The sequence below is a fragment of the Squalius cephalus genome (assembly GCF_949319135.1).
Source record: "Squalius cephalus genome assembly, chromosome: 10".
NCBI lineage: Eukaryota > Metazoa > Chordata > Actinopteri > Cypriniformes > Leuciscidae > Squalius > Squalius cephalus.
The window spans coordinates 43,149,142-43,170,935 of record NC_137131.1 but is presented as its reverse complement, the minus strand read 5'-3'; the positions used below and the strand labels follow the sequence as shown (position 1 = coordinate 43,170,935).

General features: G+C 35.9%; 1 protein-coding gene across 1 annotated transcript; it reads right to left on the bottom strand.

Annotated features, from left to right (window-relative positions):
- Nucleotides 1-1,183: 1,183 nt before the first annotated feature.
- LOC307165394 (NACHT, LRR and PYD domains-containing protein 3) lies at nucleotides 1,184-21,118 on the bottom strand. Its single transcript, XM_079882984.1, has 11 exons — nucleotides 21,031-21,118; nucleotides 19,613-19,884; nucleotides 19,172-19,216; nucleotides 13,205-15,032; nucleotides 12,686-12,859; nucleotides 11,793-11,966; nucleotides 10,185-10,349; nucleotides 6,901-7,074; nucleotides 6,282-6,455; nucleotides 5,575-5,748; nucleotides 1,184-2,098 (listed from the first exon to the last, which is right to left on the bottom strand). The coding sequence occupies exons 2-11, from the start codon at nucleotides 19,869-19,871 to the stop codon at nucleotides 2,068-2,070; spliced, it is 3,198 nt and encodes a 1,065-aa protein (XP_079739110.1). The 5' UTR covers nucleotides 19,872-19,884; nucleotides 21,031-21,118; the 3' UTR covers nucleotides 1,184-2,067.
- Between the last annotated feature and the right edge of the window lie 676 nt (nucleotides 21,119-21,794).

The following is a 21,794-nucleotide window of genomic DNA, read 5'->3' as shown; positions in this document are numbered from 1 at the left end:
AATAAAGATCTAGGGCCCTATCTTGCACCCAGCGCAATTGACTTTGTACACCAACGCATGTATCATTCCTATTTTGCCCTCGACGCACAGCAAACTTTTCCCTCCACAGATGCACGTCGGTAAATTAGGGAATGAACTTGCGCTCCCAGGGGCGGTTCAGCGAAAAGAGACGTGTTACGGCGCAAACGTTCCCTGGTGCTATTTTGCAGTTTCAGAAAACAATTCCACCACAGACCAGGAAAAACCTAGTCTAAAGTCAGTGGCGCATTTTTTAAGATACTATTTTAAGGGGGCATGCTTGGCCATAATGTAGTGTGTGCACAACGCGCATACACTTTGCTTCTCTCAATCTACACAGACGCAGGAAGCAGTTGCCATTTTTGCAAACCATACATAATTACAAGGAAAAATATTACCACACGAGGGAAATCATTGTGGTGTCCATGAAGATGTGAAAAAATAGGCATAATTCTAGCTTACACATTTACCCAAATTATTCAGGATGTTATTATATTATATATATTATTATATTATTATATATAAATATTACTAATTTGGGTGGGTTTCTCTGTCTTTTACGGCCCTGACGAGAACGTCGGTCTCCTCGGCTGTGAACCGCTCCTGGCGTGCACCTGGCAAATCCGCCGTTATAATAGCAATCCGCCATGGAACAAGCGCGCCTGCTTTTAAAGGGAATGTGAGATGATGCTCTGATTGGTTTATTTCACGTTACGCCCAAACCACACCTATGAGTAATGAAGCTACTTCAGACCAACCCATTTTAGATTTGCGTTGAGATCCGCCCACAGAGTTACTTGCATTTCACGTTTGGTACTTGTGTTTCAGATCGTTAAAATAGGGCCCCTAAACTTACTTAGTTCTGCTGTCCTGCGACTCTGGATCATGACTGATTTACAGTGTGTCTGGTGCTGTGCTTGTGCCTTTCATTTCTGCTTGACACTATATTGTTTGTATTTATTATAATGGACAATGTACTTACTGTACAACATAGAACTATTTATAGAGTTCTTCCCTTGAAACAAAATAGTTACATGTAAATAAAGACTGCATTGTTTCAAAGCCACTCTATGCTGAAAGAGCTCATTTCATCAAACAGGATGCTATACTTAAAAATGGATGTATTATTACATAGAATAAAAATGACTGCCTTTCAAAAGAAATTCAAAGAGAGAATACATTTTATTCATCAAGGTTGCATTAAATTGATCAAAAGTGACAGTTAAGACATTTAAAATGACTATATAATCTTGATGAGGAAAAAAACACAACGAATGCAGACACCTTACACTGATTCACTTCCAATTATATTTCTGTTCAGGTCATTAAACGCAGTCTGTGTGGATATGAGTTTGTGATTGTAAAAATGAAATATACCCAGCCCAAAACAGGGACTATTAGCTTTTATTCTAACAGAATATTGTATCCTCAAATGATTTCTTAATTAAACATACTACCATCTGAACCCTTACTTGCCAAATGGTCCAGTTCAGATACTTTATTAGTCCACTACAAATAAGAGAGCATTGCCCACTGATATTAATGCTACAGAACAGACCATACTAATTACATTAAGACAGTTATTTTAAAAACTGGACTATTAGATTTATATCAAGATCATTTTTAGATAACAAATATTACATTTGTTTAGCTAATTTACATATTTTTCAATCACTTTCATTAGTAATAATTTCAGAATCTTACAGACTTTAGATTGTGTTTACCTTAATCTGAATAAAATATCGCACCATCTATGAATAACTACTACAAACAAAGAAAAAAAATAAGAAAAAAGACAATAACCAGAGTGGAAAAAAGAAAGAAAATGATAGTTAAATTCAAATTTAGTGTCTATTTGTTTTCTTGCTGCTGATTGTTCTATATGCAAGTGATATTTCAGCCAACATGTGATTCCAATCGGCCTACACAGAATCTGATGATCCTCATCCAATCTCTCTGTAAAATGATGATAGAACTGATCCTCTTCACATGTGTGAACTATGATGTTTTCCTCAGACAGAATGAGACGAGTGTTTGCTGTGTTTTTTTTTATCCAGTGTGAGACCACAGAGGTGTTAACCTAAGAAGAAACAACATTTCACATCACAAAACAAAGTGTCATAGTCATAAGAATCACTCCAATGATCCCCAATGCAACACACACACACACACACACACACACACACACACACACACACACACACACACACACACACACACACAAAGAATTTACTTTATCTAAATGAGGGCATAAAATATAATTTTATTGTTTTTATAAATCAGCTAATATTACCCAAAAAATGTTACTCAAAAACAAGCCCTTCCCATAAATGAAAACTTGTTGCATTTTAGAAATAAATATTTTCATTTAATCAAATGCATTTATGAATGTAACAAAGTGAGGTTTTGTTAGACTAAAATACAGCCAAGTAAACCCACCCACACAAACATAAACATCCATTATTTTGCTTATATTTGTCTCACACAACCACATTTACCTACCTGACTAAATAATGAAAAGCATAGACATCTATGGTTCATATTTAAAGCTAATTAAAGGTCCCATGACATGAAATTTTCACTTTCTGAGGTTTTTTAACATTAATATGAGTTCCCCTAGCCTGTATATGGTCCCCAAGTTTCTAGAAATTTCAATCGGTGTAAATCGAGCTTTTGCTATCTTTCTCTGCCTTTGAGAAAATGGAGGCTCATACGCGCTGATCTTGAATCTCCTCCTTGTGACGTTACAAGGAGGAATGTTACCTCCCCTGTCTCTGCTTTGCCCGCCCAGAGAATATTTTCCGCCCATGAGAAAATGAGCTAGGAAGTAGGAACGCGCGCGCGCGCGATTTTAGTTAGTCCACGAGAGATAGGCCTATCATGGCTTTTGAGCGAGCGAAGCATAACAATTGCTCAATAATTGGATGTACAAATGAACACCGAAGGGTTAATACAGAGCTGGGCTTGCTGAACGTCTGAAACTAAAGTCTGGATCACTCTCTTTGGCTCAGCTACACACCTCGGACAAGTAAGTCAACTAATGATATATAAGTGTGTTGCTTTACTGTTTATGGTTGCCTAGACTGTTACACGTAGAATGTGGCTGTCACATTAGCTATGCAGCTATGCAGTTTATGTGTGTGAATACACACACTGTCTGTAACGCGAGTGTTGTACACTTCTTTGTTATTTGGATAACCGTTTTCCTGTTGGTTATACGGCGCGCGCGATATCCGCATTTCAAGATCGCAGAGCTTGATGATGTAATTGTAATAAGATAAATTACAGATGTTACAGATCTCTCATGAAAAGGCAACAGTAGGTTAGCGTTAGCTACATGATAATAACTGTAAACCATCCGAATAAAGTACCGTATCCAGACATAATATTTTAAACTAACCACTCGGAAACGTCCTGCTGGAACCGCTGAGTTGTTGCTTCTCCATCCGGATCAGATTCTGGGTCAAACTGAAATGCTTGAACGACTGCGTGTCTTCGTGCCATTGCTATATCAAACGTAAACATGCACGGACCGGTACCGTTGCGCAAGATGGTCAAGGCCACACCCACCCTCCACCTTGCGCCGCCTTTCTCCTCCTCATTAGCATTTAAAGCTACAGACACCGAAACGGCCTGTCTGAAGGAAGCTCATTCTGGGACTGGCTTGTAGTGGCTATAATTCTGCACCGAGGCTGAATTTTTGAAAAGAGATTACAGATACAGTACTAGGGACCACTAAGGCCTATATTAAAGCCTACAAAAAGTAGCATGTCATGGGACCTTTAAGCAATATTGTAACGAATGGACATAATAAAAATGCTATAGACATCATAAAACCTTCCCTCCCCTTCTGTTCAATCTAAGTCATCAGCCCCAAAGAGTCACAAAACCAGTTCTCTTTAAACACCGTTATCACCTCGGCTCTCCTGAACGACCTTAGTAGAGACGGTGTCTGGAACCCTGAAAGACAAGCACAGGAGACCAGGCGACGATAACCATTTGGTCAAAGACTAGAGACAAACTTTAAACTGGAGCTCTGTCAGAGTGACCATCAGCTTCTTGGTCACCTCCCTGACTAAGGCCCTTCTCCCCTGATTGCTCAGTTTGGCCGGGCGCCCAGCTCTAGGAAGAGTCCTGGTGGTTCCAAACTTCTTCCATTTACGGATGATGGAGGCCACTGTGCTCTTTGGGATCTTCAATGCTACAGACATTTTTCTGTACCCTTCCCCTGATCTGTGCCTCGATACAATCCTATCTCGGAGGTCTACAGACAATTCCTTGTCCCCAATTCCCCAATCAACTGAATTTACCACAGGTGGACTCCAATCAAGTTGTAGAAACAGCTCAAGGATTATCAATGGAAACAGACTCTGAATACCTACTTACTGTATGTACATGTGATTTTTTCGTTTTTTTATTTTTAATAAATTTGCAAAGATGTCAAACAAACTTCTTTCACATTGTCATTATGGGGTATTGTTTGAAGAATTTTTAGAAAAATAATGAATTTAATCCAGTTTGGAATAAGGCTGTAAACACAACAAAATATGGCACAAGTGAAGCGCTGTGAATACTTTCACAGATTAGATAATTTATTTCTGAAAATTGATAATTGATTATGCTGTCTGTTTGTTGGATGAACTGATTAAATAATTGTACTATTAATTCAGCTACAGTCAATTCTAAAACTAATCCAACTATTTATAATTAATTATAATTCGTTATAATTAATTATACATATTTCCCTTTCAAGCTAATTTGCTACAATATTAGGCAAGAGTAGGAAAAATAACAAAGGGCATCACAGTGGTCAGAGACACCTGTTTAATGCTTGTTTATAAGAAATAGTGCAGACAGATGAAAAAAACCCAGATTGAAAGACCCCAGCTCATCAGAATGATCCCTTTTATGAGTGTATTTTGGTTTTAAACGCTATAAAGAAAACTCAAAAGTGGCTGTAAAACCTGTACAGTAGATCACGTGATAGCTACCCAGAGAGTAAATATGACAAACCATCAGTCCAAGCACAAGCAGCATGGCTATATCTGAACTTCTTACCAAACCAAACAGTACAATTATTTAATCAAAGAAACAATCAACTGATTTTTCAGCCAACTAAAACCTGACTAATCCTTTTGATAATTAGTAGATAGTTCAGCCAAATGTTAAAAATATTCGCCTAAATATAATCAAACTTGTATGATCTTCTTCTGCCAAACACAAAAGATATCTTGAAGAATGTTTCACTGAGAAGAAAATATATTTTATATTTCTCAAAAAAAAAAAAAAGTCATACGGGTTTGGAATGATGTGAAGATGAGTAAATGATGTTAAAGTTTTCATTTTGGCAGAAATATCTCTTTAAGAAGCCTTTTAATTGAAAATGACATTTTTAACCAAATTATTTAAAAAAAACTAAATAAACATTCTTTTCCTCCATATCTTGCAGCCCTACAGCCTCTTTTGAATGGCATTTTACTCCACTTTACACTTTGTGAAGCTGAAATACATCTACAAAAATTCTCAGAACAGAATGAATCTTATTGCTCAACATACTCAAGTTTGTTCAGTGTGCAGTTTGGATCATTCAGTAGATCAGACAGCATCTTGCCTCCTGATTCACCCGTGCGATTGTTGCTAAGATCCAGCTCTTTCAGGTGTGAGGGGTTTGAACGCAGAGCTGAAGCCAGAAAACAGCAGCCTTCATCTGTCACCTCACAGTTAGATAATCTACACAGACACACAGAAACAAAGAAGATATCTGTTACATCAGTGCCCGATTTCACAGACAAGGCTTAAGCCTAATCCCAAACTAAAATGCATGTTTGAGTTGTCTTAACCAAAATTTTCTTAAAATATGTCAGTGCCATTGATTTGTCTTAAGATGTACACTAGTACTGTTTTTTTATAAGGCACATTTAACTACTTAAATATCCTAATTTAACTAAGGCCTAATCCTGGTTTAATCTAATCATTGTCTGTAAAACCAACTCACAACAAAAGCTTGTTAAATCCTGAATCCTAAGACCTGAATGAGGTAATCAAACATTTAGCTAGTTTTCATAGTTTTCCTATTTATTTTTTGGTCTTGCCATGTGATGTTTAACTCAATTGCAACTGGAGTCATATTAAAAAACAGTCAGTTGATTATATCCTTATTTTCAAGACTCATTTCAAGATAATTAAATTCAATAATGTGTTGGTTTCTGTAATCATACATTATGTGTATCAAATTAACAAACAAACACATTTGAATCTCAAACCCCAGTATCTCCAGCTGACAGTGTGGGCTCTTCAATCCATCAGAGAGCAGCTTCACTCCTGAATCATTCAGCTCATTGATACTCATGTCCAGCTCTATCAGATGGGAATTTGATGATTGTAGAACTGATGACACAGTTTCACAGCATTGACCAGTGAGTTTACAGCATACCAATCTGTACAGAATAAAAAAAAAATATAAAAAAAACGGAATAATTACACTTCCATATTAACACATACTAATAAAGGTGGAATCTCTCTCATTTAAAAATTGTAAGTTCTGCTGAAAGGAGAATATGGTTCTGATCACCAGTTGATCTATACAGCCATCTACCAGATACTGAGGATCATAAGCAAATAGATTTGTAACCCCTGAAGGAAATAGCTGTGTTCTAGTTTTGGTTTTAGGTTCTGAGTAAATAAAATGCTGCACCTGTGGTGCCTTAAAACTGCGCTGTTGACACTCGACAAATTGTTTTTGCAAAACGATATTCTTCTTTTCTTTTAGAGAAGATAACTCTTATACATGAATATCAAAATGCATGCATTAAAGAGCCTACTAAAATTAAATATATAGTCAATTTATAATGCTTCCATATACTGACTGAATGAATTTCAAACCTCAGTTTCTTCAGCTGACAATTTGGGCTCTTCAGTCCAACAGAGAGCAGCTCCACTCCTGAATCCTGCAGGCCATTGTCCCCCATGTCCAGCTCTATCAGATGGGAGTCTGATGATTGTAGAACCAATGCCATGTATTCACAGCACTGGCCAGTGAGTTTACAGTCTGCTAATCTGAACAGAATAATAAAAAACTGAATAATTACACTTCCATTTAATATATTCTGATAAAAGTGGAATCTCTCTGATTTTATAAATAGAATATAGAGAATATGGTTCTGATCCCCAATCGATCTATACAGCCATCTAACAAGTAGATTTGTATCTCCTGAAGGAAATAGTCATGTTTGAGTAAGTTTGGGTTTTAGGTTCTGAGTAAATGATGTAGCCAATAGCGACTACTGATTTCTTATCATCATGATTGGCTGATACCAATCACCATTGTTAAAGCTTTATACAAATGATATGTAAGATCTCTGTTGGCTGTCACTTTATACCCCTTTACACTCTAAAAACATTTTTAATGATTTCACATGATTTCAAGTGGCATACTTAAAAGTAATGGCTTACTTTTAGTAACTCTACAAAAAAAAAAAGAAGGTATCATCAAGTACATGGTCTCATTTAATAGAAAGAAAACCTTTAAAATTTTTATGAAAATAGATCTTGATTATGTTTGGAGGTGCTTATGTTAACACTGCTGAGAAAACCACAGAAAAAAGTTATGCAATTTATTGATTTATTTGGTTATTCATGCTTGACATTATGACTATTAGAAAGTATATAACACAGGTCATAAAATCAAGTTTGGTTTAGTTTTGGATTATCTTCCAGCACTGTTTCAGCTGTCCACTTCTATTCTATGGTGCACAGCAAATCATGACCTGTCAATCTGAACTATCAATCTAATACAAGCGCGCTCTAGCTGTAAAACCGATTGTCCGGCTGGTCTCAACACATCGTCCCTACCCACCATAATCGAGATCCTGTTTCCATTGGTTGAACTTAAAAATTACTTTGGAAAACACTGCATCAGGATTGTGACGCAATCAGATACATTTAATAATGATCAACAAAAATGGGAGTAGCAAATTGGCCCAAAAGGAAATATGAATAATTAATCATCAATTATAAGATAATTACATTCAATAATGTATTTGATTTGGGTAATCATACTTTGTTTGTATGTTGTATCAAATCAACATATGAAAACACAACTGAATTTCAAACCTCAGTATCTTCAGTTGACAGTTTGAAAAAACAGAATAATTACACTTCCATATTAACACATACTAATAAAGGTGGAATCTCTCTCATTTAATAAATTATAAGTTCTGCTGAAAGGAGAATATGGTCCTGATCACCAGTTGATCTATACAGCCATCTACCAGATACAGCAAATAGATTTGTATCTCCTGAAGGAAAAGCTGTGTTCGAGTTTTTCTTTAGGTTCTGAGTAAATTAAATGCTGCGGTCAATAATCGATTTGAAATGCTAAGAATCAAATTACTCGCGATTTGATAGCGATTCAGTGCTTTAAAATATTTAAACATTAAATTGATACATGCACAAATTAATGGAGACATTGTGCGCTGTCATTCGCGCCCTCACAGCTCTCCTTCACAGATATGCGCCACACTCCCCAAGTGAAAAAGCCTAAACCAAAATGTATTTAAGATAAATTTTTTTCATACTAAGTAAACTACAAATCCATTAACATATTTATTGACATGTCGCTTGAAGCTTATTGATATAATTAAACTTTATTAATAATTAATAATTCTTTAAGTGCAGGATATTTAAAGTGTAGCAAAAGTATACTTGCAATAGTTCCACTTCAGCACAATCAAATATGCTTAAGTATATTATCTTTAGTTGGACCTCAGCACTATTTAACTAAAGTGCATTAAGTACAAAATTAGTTGTTCCAATTTAGCCGACATTAAGTATACCAATTTAGTATACCAAAAGTACAATTGCTGGGTATTTATTTTAAGTACATAAATATGTAAATGTATTTGTTTTATACTTAACATAAAATAAATGTGTTTTAAATACATTTAAGTATATTTCTTTTTCACTGGCGTCTTTACCGCCTTTCACTGGATTGCTCTCACGCTCCGTCCGTAGCTCTCATTGACACATATTTGAGCAGCCCACGTTTGAGCTCTCCTCAGGACGGCCACTGCTATTCACATGAGCAGATGACAGCTCTCTATTGAGACAGCAATAGTCCCAAGTCAAACCAATCAAGCCATTGATAAAGCTGTCAATTCACTGCATGGTCACTACTGTTGAAATAAAATGCTTTCATAGCGTGGAAAAGTCACTATTATTTTCTATAAGATAAAATACTGAAGTTTTACGGAAATAAGTCATACCATTGACATTACCTAAGCAGTTTAAGGAAAACCCCGCTTTTTCAAGGGCGTGCATTTATTGCATAGATAGAGCAAACACAATGTAAGTGTCTAATATGCATAAGCTCAGTTCTGATGAATGATAAATTAAATTAAAATGAATGTCGTTAAACTGAATGTACGAAGGAAACTTCTGAAATAACTACAACATTAACAACACTGAAATAAGAGCGCACGGTTCATCTATCAATCTGATGCGCATTAAAGTTGTGTTTGTTACTTTAACAACAGTCGAGCCCCGTTACATTTTCTTTCAGAATCATTATAAAAAAAAGTTCTGTATAAAGAGAACAAAGAGGGCTTTCTTACTATTCCGTGAAAAAAAAAGTTAGTTTAGGATTATTTGGGAAAGTGCATGATATTCTTGGGTAGTCTCTCCATGGAAGCATTGTATGTTTAATGTACCTGGTTCACTTTAATAAGGTTGTGTAGGCATTAACACTATCCTACACAAAAGTTAACATGAACTAACAGTACTTTTAAAGCCTTTGTAAAATTTGTCTTGTGTAAATTTCTTCAAATGCCAATGTGGTGAGCAGGATGAGCCGGTGGTGATTACTGATGAGCGACACTTGCGCATTGTTTTTTTTAATCTTTGAACAAGAATCAGTCAATCATAATCCAGAAATGGAACAATCTGTTTTATAAAAAACATTTTTCAATGCATAAACTTATAATTCTGACCATGCCTTCTGATTGGTCCAGTGTTCCAGTGGTGATCTAGTAACAGCTGTGATGTAAAACAGCAGTTCAACTGCTACTGTGTACATCACTGCACAGTACTTGTTGAAAGCAGCTTTACCTTAGCTCTACTAGCAGATGCTTCATGGATTTGACTACTGAATGAATTAATCAATCTCAAACCTCAATTTCTTCAGCTGACAGTTTGGGCTCATCAGTCCATCAGAGAGCAGCTTCACTCCTGAATCCTGCAGCTCATTGCCACTCATGTCCAGCTCTATAAGATGGGAGTTTGATGATTGTAGAACTGATGCCACACTGATTTCAGTAAGATTACAGTCTGCCAAACTGAACAGCATAATGAAAAACAGGATAATAATTACACATCAATTTTTATTTAAATTACTTCACATCTTAATCTAAAGTTGAGAACAATAACATGATAGACTTTACAGGCTCTCTTATATTTTACTATATACTAACTGTGGCGAGCACGACGAGGTCGAGGGCCGTGGGAGGACAGCGCGAGGCCGGTGGCGTGATTGATAATGAGCGACACGTGCGCGATGCACCGGTCTCGCATCTCTCACGGAGGAGCGGAAGCATAAAGGAGGAGCGACGACAGTGAAGAGGGAGAGAGGAACAGGCCTGTGTTTTAGTTGATGTTTTGTTTCTGTTTTGTGTGGCCAGCAGTCGTCCGTGAGAGATGCGAGACATTTTAAAAATCTGGCAGTGGATTTCTCATGTTATTTATCATATTCTGTGGTTCTGTTATTTATAATATTATATTTTTTTTCCTGACAAACATTAAGCAATCACCATCACACACCTGCAGGTGATAAGTGCGTGGGAGATAAGACCAAATGAGTCGGGTCAAAAAACAAAAACAAAAAAACAAGGAAATCCCGCACACTATGAATACTGGCATACGAGTATCAAAATTTTATTAGCAACATTTTGGTCTCATGACCTTCATCAGGCAAATACCTTGCCTACCATTACCTGACACACATACAGTAACTGTCCATCCATCATTTCATCTTGAGCTCTTGTTTTTACTTGGTTTCTAAATAAATAATTTGTTAGGCTGGGAGTTGAACACAAGGGGTATGGAATGATGGAATTTTTATGTATTTAAATAGGTTATTCATGTTTTCTATGTATTTCTATTTATTTTGTGGTCTTGTCATGTGAGGTGCAATAATTTTGTTATTGATGCAGTAATATTATAAAATGTTGCTCAGACAATCAAATTGTTTTGTCATTGTCTTTAATCTCAAAACTAGTATATAAGATAATTACATTCAATAATTTATTTGATTTGGGTAATCATACTTTGTTTATATGTTGTATCAAATCAACATATGAAAACACACCTGAATTTCAAACCTCAGTATATTCAATTGACAGTTAACACATACTAATAAAGGTGGAATCTCTCTCATTTAATAAATTATAAGTTCTGCTGAAAGGAGAATATGGTCCTGATCACCAGTTGATCTATACAGCCATCTACCAGATACAGCAAATAGATTTGTATCTCCTGGAGGAAATAGCTGTGTTCTAGTTTTGGTTTTGGGTTCTGAGTAAATGAAATGCTCCGTCTGAGTCGCCTTAAACTGCGCTGTTGACACTCGACAAATTGTTTTTGCAAAACGATGTTCTTCTTTTCTTTTAGAGAAGATAACTCTTATACATGAATATAATAATGCATGCATTAAAGATCCTACTAAAATTAAATATATAGTCAATTTATAACACTTCAATATACTGATTGAATGAATTTCAAACCTCAGTTTCTTCAGCTGACAAGTTGGGCTCTTCAGTCCAACAGAGAGCAGCTCCACTCCTGAATCCTGCAGGCCATTGTCCCCCATGTCCAGCTCTATCAGACGGGAGTCTGATGATTGTAGAACCAATGCCACGTATTCACAGCACTGGCCAGTGAATTTACAGTCTGCCAATCTGAACAGAATAATAAAAATTTATTTAATTTATTTAAAAAATTCCATTTAATATATTCTGATAAAAGTAGAATATCTCTGATATTCTAAATAGAATATAGAGAATATGGTTCTGATCCCTAGTCAATCTATACAGCCATCTAACAAGTAGATTTGTATCTCCTGAAGGAAATAGTCATGTTTGAGTAAGTTTGGGTTTTAGGTTCTGAGTAAATGAGGTAGCCGATAGCGACTACTGATTTCTTATCATCATGATTGGCTGATACCAATCCCAATTGTGAAAGCTTTATATAAGTGATATGTAAGATCTCTTTAACATGAACTAACAGTACTTTTAAAGCCTTTTTAAATTGTCTTGTGTAAATTTCTTCAAATGCCAATGTGGTGAGCACTACGAGCCGGAGGTGTGATTACTGATGAGCGACACCTGCACATTGTTTTGTTTTTTTCTTTTAACAAGAATCAGTCAATCATAATCCAGAAATGGAACAATCTTTTTTATAATACACATTTTTCAATGCATAAACTTATAATTCTGACCCTGCTTTCTGATTGGTACAGTGTTCCAGTAGTGATCTAATAACAGCTGTGATATGAAACAGCAGTTCAACTGCTACTGTGTACATCACTGCACAGTACTTGTTGAAAGCAGCTTTACCTTAGCTCTACTAGCAGAGGCTTCATGGATTTGACTACTGAATGGATGAATCAATCGCAAACCTCAGTTTCTTCAGCTGACAGTTTGGGCTCATCAGTCCATCAGAGAGCAGCTTCACTCCTGAATCATACAGGTCATTGCCACTCATGTCCAGCTCTATCAGATGGGAGTTTGATATCTGCAGGGCCAAAACCACATATTCACAGCAGGTGTCATTAAGTCCACATGAGGAGAGTCTGTAAAAACAAGATATTTGACCATTACATATATGTTTGTTTATCTTGTTGGAACAGTGTTTGTTTGACTGTTAACAAGTTATGTCATGTACTCTGTGAACAATCAAGCTTTCCAGAAGTATTAAATATTAATGTCATGTATGTTAGCCAAGTGAAAACATCTTTTACAACTTTTAAAAATATGTCTATACATGATTGTTTAGTAAATGCATTGTAGTAAATACAGATTTTACTCTCCAAAAGAAGTAAAAACATGATCATTTACATTACAACTTCATCACTGCACTTAAAAAAGTTTCAGTGTAGAGAAAAAAATCATTAAACAGCAGTTAACAAGTTACTTACATGGCTTTTCTGAAGCATCTCACAGCGTGCAGGAGGCTTTTGTGGCCTCCTGGTTCAGTCCTGTACATCCTCAGGTTGAGCTCATCCAGCACTTCCTCTGACATCAGCAGTACATAAGCCATCAATGAGCACATGGAAGACGAGAGTGTTCTTTCTGGAGATGATCTGAAGTATCTCTGGATTTCTGTATATAATGAATGGTCTTTTAGCTCCAGTAAGCAGTAGAACAGGTTTACTGAAGTTTCAGGTGAGATGTCCTGGTTTTGTAATTGTTCTCTAATGTGTTTGGTTGTTTCTGTGACGCTGTCTTTGCTGTCTTCCATTTGTGAGAACAGGCCTCTGAGCATGTTCTGATTTGATTCCAGTGAAATGCCCAGCAGAAACCGTAAAAATAGGTCTAAATGTCCTTTCTGACTTTGAATTGCTTTCTCAACAGCCTTCCTTAGTAAATCATGCAAGGGGATATTTTTGTGGGTTTTGTCTCTTTTAAAATGAGAAAGAAACAGATGTTTGCGCCTGACTCTGTTTTGAGTTTCTTCAAAAAAAACCTGCAGCCCGTCCATGTTCTTGTTCAGGTAGCAGAGGAACACATGCACTGCAGCGAGGAACTCTTGAACACTCAGATGCACGAAGGAGAAGACCTTCATCTCATGAAGTCCAGCCTCTTGCTGAAATATCTCAGTGAGCATTCCTGTGGACTCAAAGTCTTCACTCACATCAATACCACATGCTTTTAGATCTTCTTCATAGAACACTATGTTTTCTTTCGTCAGCTGTTCAAACGCTAGCTTGGCTAACTTCAAAATCATTGTTTTATTGGAATCTAAGAGGTTGGTTCGTTCTCTTTCTGTTTTTCTGTCACACTTCTGGCTCTTCATTTTCATCTGTATCAGCAGGAAGTGGATGTACATTTCAGTGAGTGTCTTGTTGATGTTCTCTGCATCGTTACCAATGTCCAGAAGAACTGTGGCTATGATACAACAGAACATGGGTATGTAACACATGATGTAGAGACTTCGAGATTTCTTAATGTTTGAGATCATTCTGAAGGCCTGAATCTCATCTTTGATTCTCTTTCTGAAATACTCCTCCTTCTGCTGGTCAGTGAATCCTCGCACCTCTGTGAATAACACATACTCCGGAGGGATCTGATTGGCTGCTGCTGGTCGTGAGGTCACCCAGATGCGAGCTGATGGAAGCAGAGACCCATTTACCAGACTTGTAAACAGTTCATCTACAGATGATCGCTTCTGAAAGCTTTCAATTCCACTGTCAAAATCCAAAGGGAGTCGACTCTCATCCAGTCCATCAAAAATAAACGCAAGCTTACAACTATATATCTTACATATCTTTGCTGTTTCCAGTTTCTTCAGTTCAGGATTAAATATCTGTAGAAACTCATGCAAACTGAACTCTCTGTCTTTAATGCAGTTAATCTTTCGGAATGGAAGCAGGAAAACACAGTCTATATCCTGATTGGCTTCTCCTTCTGCCCAGTCCAGAATGAACTTGTGCACTAAGACAGTTTTTCCAATGCCAGCAATGCCTTTGGTCAGAACAATCTTTTTCTTTTCACTTTTGTTCAGACTAAACACCTCATTGCATTTGATTGGCCTGTCCTGTGATTTACGGGGTTTAAAGGCTTTATCAATCTGCCGAACCTCATGTTCTTGATTGACTTCTTTAAGATCCCCCTCCGTAATGAAGAGTTCTGTGAAAACATCCTTTAGATGTGCTTCATTTTCCTTTTTACACTCAAAAATGTGTTCTACTTTCTCCTTCATGTTTTTTTTGTGAGTTTTCAAGAAATCCTGCAGCCATAAATGATCTGTTATAAAAAAAAGTTATGTTATAAACTAAGATAATGCAATAGACACTAAAGGAGAACTCCGGTCAATTTTAACATTGAGCTAATTTTTTTTGTACGTTTGGAGTGCTGCCAATACAGAGAACAACGACAAAAATCAGTGTTGCCTACACCGTGTTATCCTCTTTTTAAAATTTGCACCCTGTTGACTTAAATGGGGCAAGTTTTAAACCTGCTTTTAGCCTCTTTATGTCATTACAAGTGCACAGGTCATGTGAGTGATTCCTTCGGAGTGAACGCGGGTCAATCTGACTGCAGTAGATGTGAAAGATATGAATAAAAATTATATTTATTTAGCCAGCGCTCATACCTGTATTTACATCCTGTTTTCGGTTAAAGGTGCCGTAGAATGGATTATTTTATTATTTTATAATGTTTCCTGGGGTGCCCTTATAATGTTAGTATGTTTTTTAGATCAAAAATTGTTATAATTTAGAAATAAAAGGCATATTTCCTAGCCTGATTTCATTCCCTGGTTTGAACACTCTGTTTGAAGGGGCGTGTCTGCTGTGAGACTTCAGTGTTGTTGCCCACTGCTGTGATTGGCTGACATGCTTGCATATGAAATATCTGGCATTACATGTAGAGCTATCTGGAAAACTTTTACTATTACAGCTTTTATACGTTTTTACTATTACAGCTATCGGGATTAACGAATCATGAGAAGTTTTTTAAGTATTTAGATCTATTCCAGCATTGAGCAGATGACAGCCTGTTGATCGCGTGAATGAAGATCTTATCACTGCAACGCGATCTACTGATGCATAAACAGTGTTGAACGACTTTGAGAGAAAGATTATCCTGTCTTAACTTGAACAATTACACATCAGAAATTCACATAACCCACTGGTTCTCCAGAGGCTCGGATGAAGGAACTAAAAAAATACTTTTGTGTTCATTTGTACATCAAAACACTGAGCAACTGCCATGCTTCGTTCGCTCGTTTGCAAGCCACGATGTCTCTCGAGGAAAAAACAATATCGCGCTGGATCTAGATAACACAGTGTAAATTATTGTTAATAAAATCACTACTTACCGCTTGCGGGAATATAAAGTTAGTTGAAATTGCCCCCTTCGTCCGTTTGAGACGCCAAGAGAAGCCTGGCTGATATGTTCCAGGTTAGAAAAACAGTCCGTGGGGAAACGGGCAGAGCAACTAACAACTTCGAATTAAACTGTAGCGGTATCAGATTATAGATAGATCTGCCATTTTCCCTATGATCCTCCTGCTTGTTTCTTCACCTGCAGAACTTCTGATGATTCGGCTGCGCAGTTCCGCCTGGCACTGAGCATGGGCTGGCATATGCAAATTTTTAGAGGCGTACATATTAATGATCCCAACTGTTGCGTCACAGTTGGTGTTATGTGGAGATTCGCCTGTTTTTCAGGGGTGTTTTTCAAAAACGAGATTTAAATAAGAAAGGGAAAACTATGGTGTTTGAGACTCACTGTATGTCATGTCCATGTACTGAACTCTTGTTATTTAACTATGCCAAGATAAATTCAATTTCACATTCTAGGGCACCTTTAAAGTCCATAGTAATCGATTGTCGAGTTCACGCGCATTGGTTTAGTACCTATGATCATGCGCGTGAACTCGACAATCGATTACTATGGACTTCGACCGAAAACAGGATGTAAATACAGGTATGTGCGCTGGCTGAATAAACATAATTTTTATTCATATCTTTCACATCTACTGCAGTCAGATTGACCCGCGTTCACTCCGAAGGAATCACTCACATGACCTGTGCACTTGTAATGACACATCAAGGATGTTAAGAGGCTAAAAGCAGGTTTAAAACTTGCCCCATTGAAGTCAACAGGGTGCAAATTTTTAAAAGAGGATAACACGGTGTAGGCAACACCGATTTTTGTCGTTGTTCTCTGTATTGACAGCACTCCAAATGTACAAAAAAATGAGCTCAATGTTAAAATTGACCGGAGTTCTCCTTTAAGTAAATAACATAAAATGTAACACAAAACAAAATACGAAGAAACTGTTCATTTCTTATATGTGATATGTAACAGGGACTTCTGGGAATGTTCCTTTACATTTTTTTAACCATACATTTCATGGTAATTCATAGCTTTCACTTGAAAAGACTATGAATTTTGGTGTTTTACAGTAAATGAATGTGATGTTAAATCATTTACAGTTGTTCACCATAAATGGTAAGGTAACTTAGTTAATTTGTAAAAAACATTTACTGTATTTAAATTCATAGCTAAGATCAGTATACATTAGTGGTGTAACGGTACATAGTATTCGTCCCAAACCGTACGGTACGGACGTCATGGTTTGGTGCATATAGTTGCACAACAAATGCATTCAGTCACAGGCGATCCACACTCCAATCCAGAAGGTAATGCACGGCAATGCAACGCGGTTTGCTAACAGTAAAAAGAACAGAAAAAGAGACGACCGATCGATATGTTTACATCTCTCAACCAGTGTTTCAACTGTGCAAATATATCAATAAAACAGCTTGAGAATAATATCTCACATAGAACTATATATGCACTATATTAGCCTATTCATTATATTTACTTAACCAGTCAGTTATGTCTTGATTATTTAATATATATTTCAATAAATTTGTCATGAATACAGCTTGTGACAGCCACTGTGTAGATTATTATATTTAAAAAATTGAATTAAAAATTAGATTTAGAAGTTTTTTCAAAACTTGCCTTATGTGCAATTTACAGTACGTTTTTTATTTTATTTGAGGAGTTGATTATTATATCTAAAAATCAATAGCAACTGAATTTAATAATTTGGGCTCTGTTTTTAGTTGTAACATTTAGTATTAATTAGGGGCTCCCCATATAGCTAAGATAGATTTTTTATACTTTAGAAATTTTTAATTATAATAGAAATTATTTAAACACATATACACATTTGTTAAAAATAAAACAATTTAAAGGCACAATAGGATAGATTTTTTTTTTTTTAAATATCCAAAACCACTAGAACACTGTTATATATTTTGTTGACGTGTGTACTTATATCCCAGATGTTTCCAAGAATGTTTAAATCCAGAGAAAAAAGCAATTTTAACCAGGACACGGACAATGTCATTTCATCGCCTATCATTGACACCATTACCCTCGATTTATTTTGCAGAAACCATGAAAATACCAAATATGCTTAAATATTTTTTATGTTATAAGGGAACAACTGTTTGGATACATTTATAGACAGAAAACTAACCATTGTTATATAGCTCAACACTGTTAGTCTTATTGTTTGAATAGCTTGTTTTCTTGATTTTTCACGAGTACCATGTTTTTACCATGCCTCAGAGATAAACACTATTTTGTCAAGTGGCTAACATAATTAGTAACAGTAAATGTAGCATTTTCTCTGTCATACAATATGTTTTAAAATTAATTGCATGCCATTTAGCAACACAAGCCATCCAGCATTTAATAATATGACATTCTAACATCGATCTAGCATACTGCAGTGTGCAACAAGTGTCTCATAGCCGCTGCCGAGTGAACGCACAGAATAACTTTAAAACATAATTTTCAACAGACTAATGTAAATGATAAAACAGCGCTGCATTACCCCAAATACACCTGACCGGAAGAAGCGGAAGCGCTAGAGGTATAATTAAAGTTCAGCTGCTCGTCTCTCATTAGCAATTGCTCCAGCGGCCTTGATCCGCTCCCACATCACTCAGCCCTGCTCTGCTTCATTCTACAGTAAAGTTGATAATCTCATCCATTAATATTATTTCTGCCCGAATCCCGTCGGATTCTTTTCCACCGGCTGTGAGGTGAAGACAACAACTCCCATGATTCCGCGTTCAATCTCGGCGTCATCAAGATACGCCTTTGTTTTCAATTGGCGACCTCTAGCGGTGAAAAACTACATATTGTGCCTTTAATTAAAAAAGAAAAGAAAAAAGAAGCAAGTTTGTGTTTAGTTTTCTCCACCCTGTTGTACCAAACCCGTACTGAACCGAGACTTAAATACCGAGGTTCGTACCGAAACGTCATGTTTGTGTACCGTTACACCCCTAGTATACATCAAACATGCCAAAATAGTTTTTGGTCCCACTTTAAGGACGTGTGTAAGGTTAATTCACCTTGTTTTCTTCTGTTTTTCTCATCTTCTTCTAAAGATTTTTGTACTGTGTAGGAAAAGAAAAGAATAGGACTTAGTTCATTAAAGTATCCTGAAAAAGACACTGCATCACAAACTGTTTTCAAATCAGAAATGTTTCTTGAGCAGCAAATCAGCATCTTAGAATGACTTCTGAAGAATAATGTGACACTGAAGAGACTGGAGTAAAAATGCTGTAAATTCCTGTAAATTTTGCCATCACAGGAAAAAAAAAGATTCAAATAGAAAACAGTTTTTTAAATTGTAATAATATTTCCCAATATTTTAACTATTTTGATCAAATAAATGCAGCCTTGAACATTAGATTCTTTTTTTAAAATAAAAACTTATCATGGCTGGCTCTTAATATGCACATTTCTATGAATCTATTCTGCCTCTCATTCTCTATTTTTTCCTTTATTACCTTCAGTGTAGTTGTTCTGTAACTCTTTAACCTGCTGGTTCTGGTTCATCTTCCTCAGGATGTTCAGTGTGATCTCCACAGCTTTATCTTCTTCGCTAAAATGCTCCATCATTATATCCACTACATCAGTGACACCAACCTTCTCCAGTTTACCAGCTCCAATAGGTCCATCATTTATTAAGTGCCACTTAAATCTCCTCAGAACATCTTCTGTCAGGTTTTCTAGAGTATTAAGCAGCAGTTCTTTTACAGATGCCATCGTCCTTCATGGACTGTTGGAAAAGAAAAAATCTTAAAATAGTAACACTTTTATAGTAGGCATTGATACAATATGTGTAAATAAATTTGCATAATGAAATGATTCTGTGATTAGATAAATTATTATGAAACATTTTTAAAAACTTTTAACTAATCTTCAGGTTTTTTTTCAATTTAAGATTCTGTGCACATTAGTAGATCATTTTGGTCAGATAGATTCAGCCTTTAAAATACTAGAATTTTGGGCCAATTAGACTCAAGACATAGTTTCACATTTTGTCCTAGTCTTTTTGGAAAACTTTCAGACCAGACTAGAAATAAAAGAAAAATGTCACATTGAAAATACTAAACATTACAACAGTGATTGCGAATGATAACATTTCATTCTAAAGTTTATGAGCAATGGAAAATATTTGTCCAGTATCTAGTTATTCTAGTTATTCCAGTACTGGAGCACGCACCAGACTGTCAGCGGACATGAGAGAGAGAGAGAGAGAGAGACAGAATAATCTGTAAGAGTTGTTTTTAGAATAATTGCCTTATTCCTCCTTTTTCTTTTCATTTTTACTGGAGTGCAAAATTTATTTGATAATCTTAAAAATAAGACAGGTAATAAACGTCTACACAACAACATTTCTTTATGGTTTTGATGTTTGGTTACCCTTGATGCTAAAAAAGAAATAAATTCTCATTATCAAAATGAATCATTACTATTATATAAAGATTGTAATGTTGAATCAGTCTGTGCATTCATGAGATAGAGAATAGGAGATAAAGTAAGAAAAGTTAAGTTGAGAAGTTGTTTTTTTATTGCTTTAGTGTCATAGACCGCGAGGACATATCCTTATTTAATGTTTGACAAAGAACGAAGCTGTGAAGGATACTGTAGAAATAAATTGATTGTTCAGCTCATCAGCTCAAAAACATCTTCTCAAAAGATTTTCAAAAGACTCAATAAAAAAATTCTATAAAACAGCATTGAAAGTTATGAGTTTCGTAAATGACGTGATCTAGAACTTTTATTCAGTGGATGCCACTGTAAAGACTGTAATCAAACACAAACACGCCTCGTTTAAGCAGTGTAAAATTCATGAATACGCTAGAATCTTCAACATGAAAATTAAACATTGGTCAGTAACTTAAAGTACTTACTAACTTACCTTGAATAATGACAATATTTGTGGATGTTTCTTTGTCGTCCTCTGAAACGGCACTTTGTTAATCAAAAGAACTGATCTTCCTTTCACTTTCCTTCTCAGGTGTTTTTCTGCAGAACTGCATTTTTCAGGAATCAAATGATGAGATTAAAATGTGAGAGGAAAACATTCAGTCAAGCAAACAAACACGCATTGTTTGTGTCTTTCCATCTTCTATTGTTATTATACTCTTATACTTCTATTGTTTTTATACTAGGATAAAATGTTCTGTCCTAACCCTCATGAAAACCATTTGTATTTTTACATAATAAAATAAAGTTTTTATAATCATAAATTTATGTTTCTTGTATGGAACACAACAGCAAATGCTAATGTGTAGATTTGCCCTTTCAGACACACAGTGAATTTTTACAGTGAATACAGTAAAAAAAAAAAAAAAAAAAAAGAATTGTACAGAAATCATTTGGGAAAGAAAAGTCTCAGAAAAGACTTGGGAACATGTTCAGTTTACTTAGTTTTGTCGTGTTTTGCAGAGGTAACAACATCCTTATGTTATGGCCAAGCGATGTAAAGTCATGGCCTCGAAATCGAAAGGTAACGACATATTTTTCTCATAACCACAACTTCTCATGTTGAGGATATGACATCTATTTCCCGTGGCCGCAAGCTTAATGCGTAAACTAACCTGCGTGACCATAGCAACATGAGATTATCAAAAATAGACATTATTAATAAATTAATATTTTATTTTGAATTAAGAACGACAT

Coding starts and splice junctions, on each gene's coding strand:
- LOC307165394 (XM_079882984.1), bottom strand. CDS start 19,871: ATGGCATCTGTAAAAGAACTGCTGCTTAATACTCTAGAAAACCTGACA. Junction 19,217..19,612: donor ACAGAACAACTACACTGAAG/GTAATAAAGGAA, acceptor TTTCCTACACAG/TACAAAAATCTTTAGAAGAA. Junction 5,749..6,281: donor TGTCAGCTGGAGATACTGGG/GTTTGAGATTCA, acceptor GTGTCTGTGTAG/ATTATCTAACTGTGAGGTGA.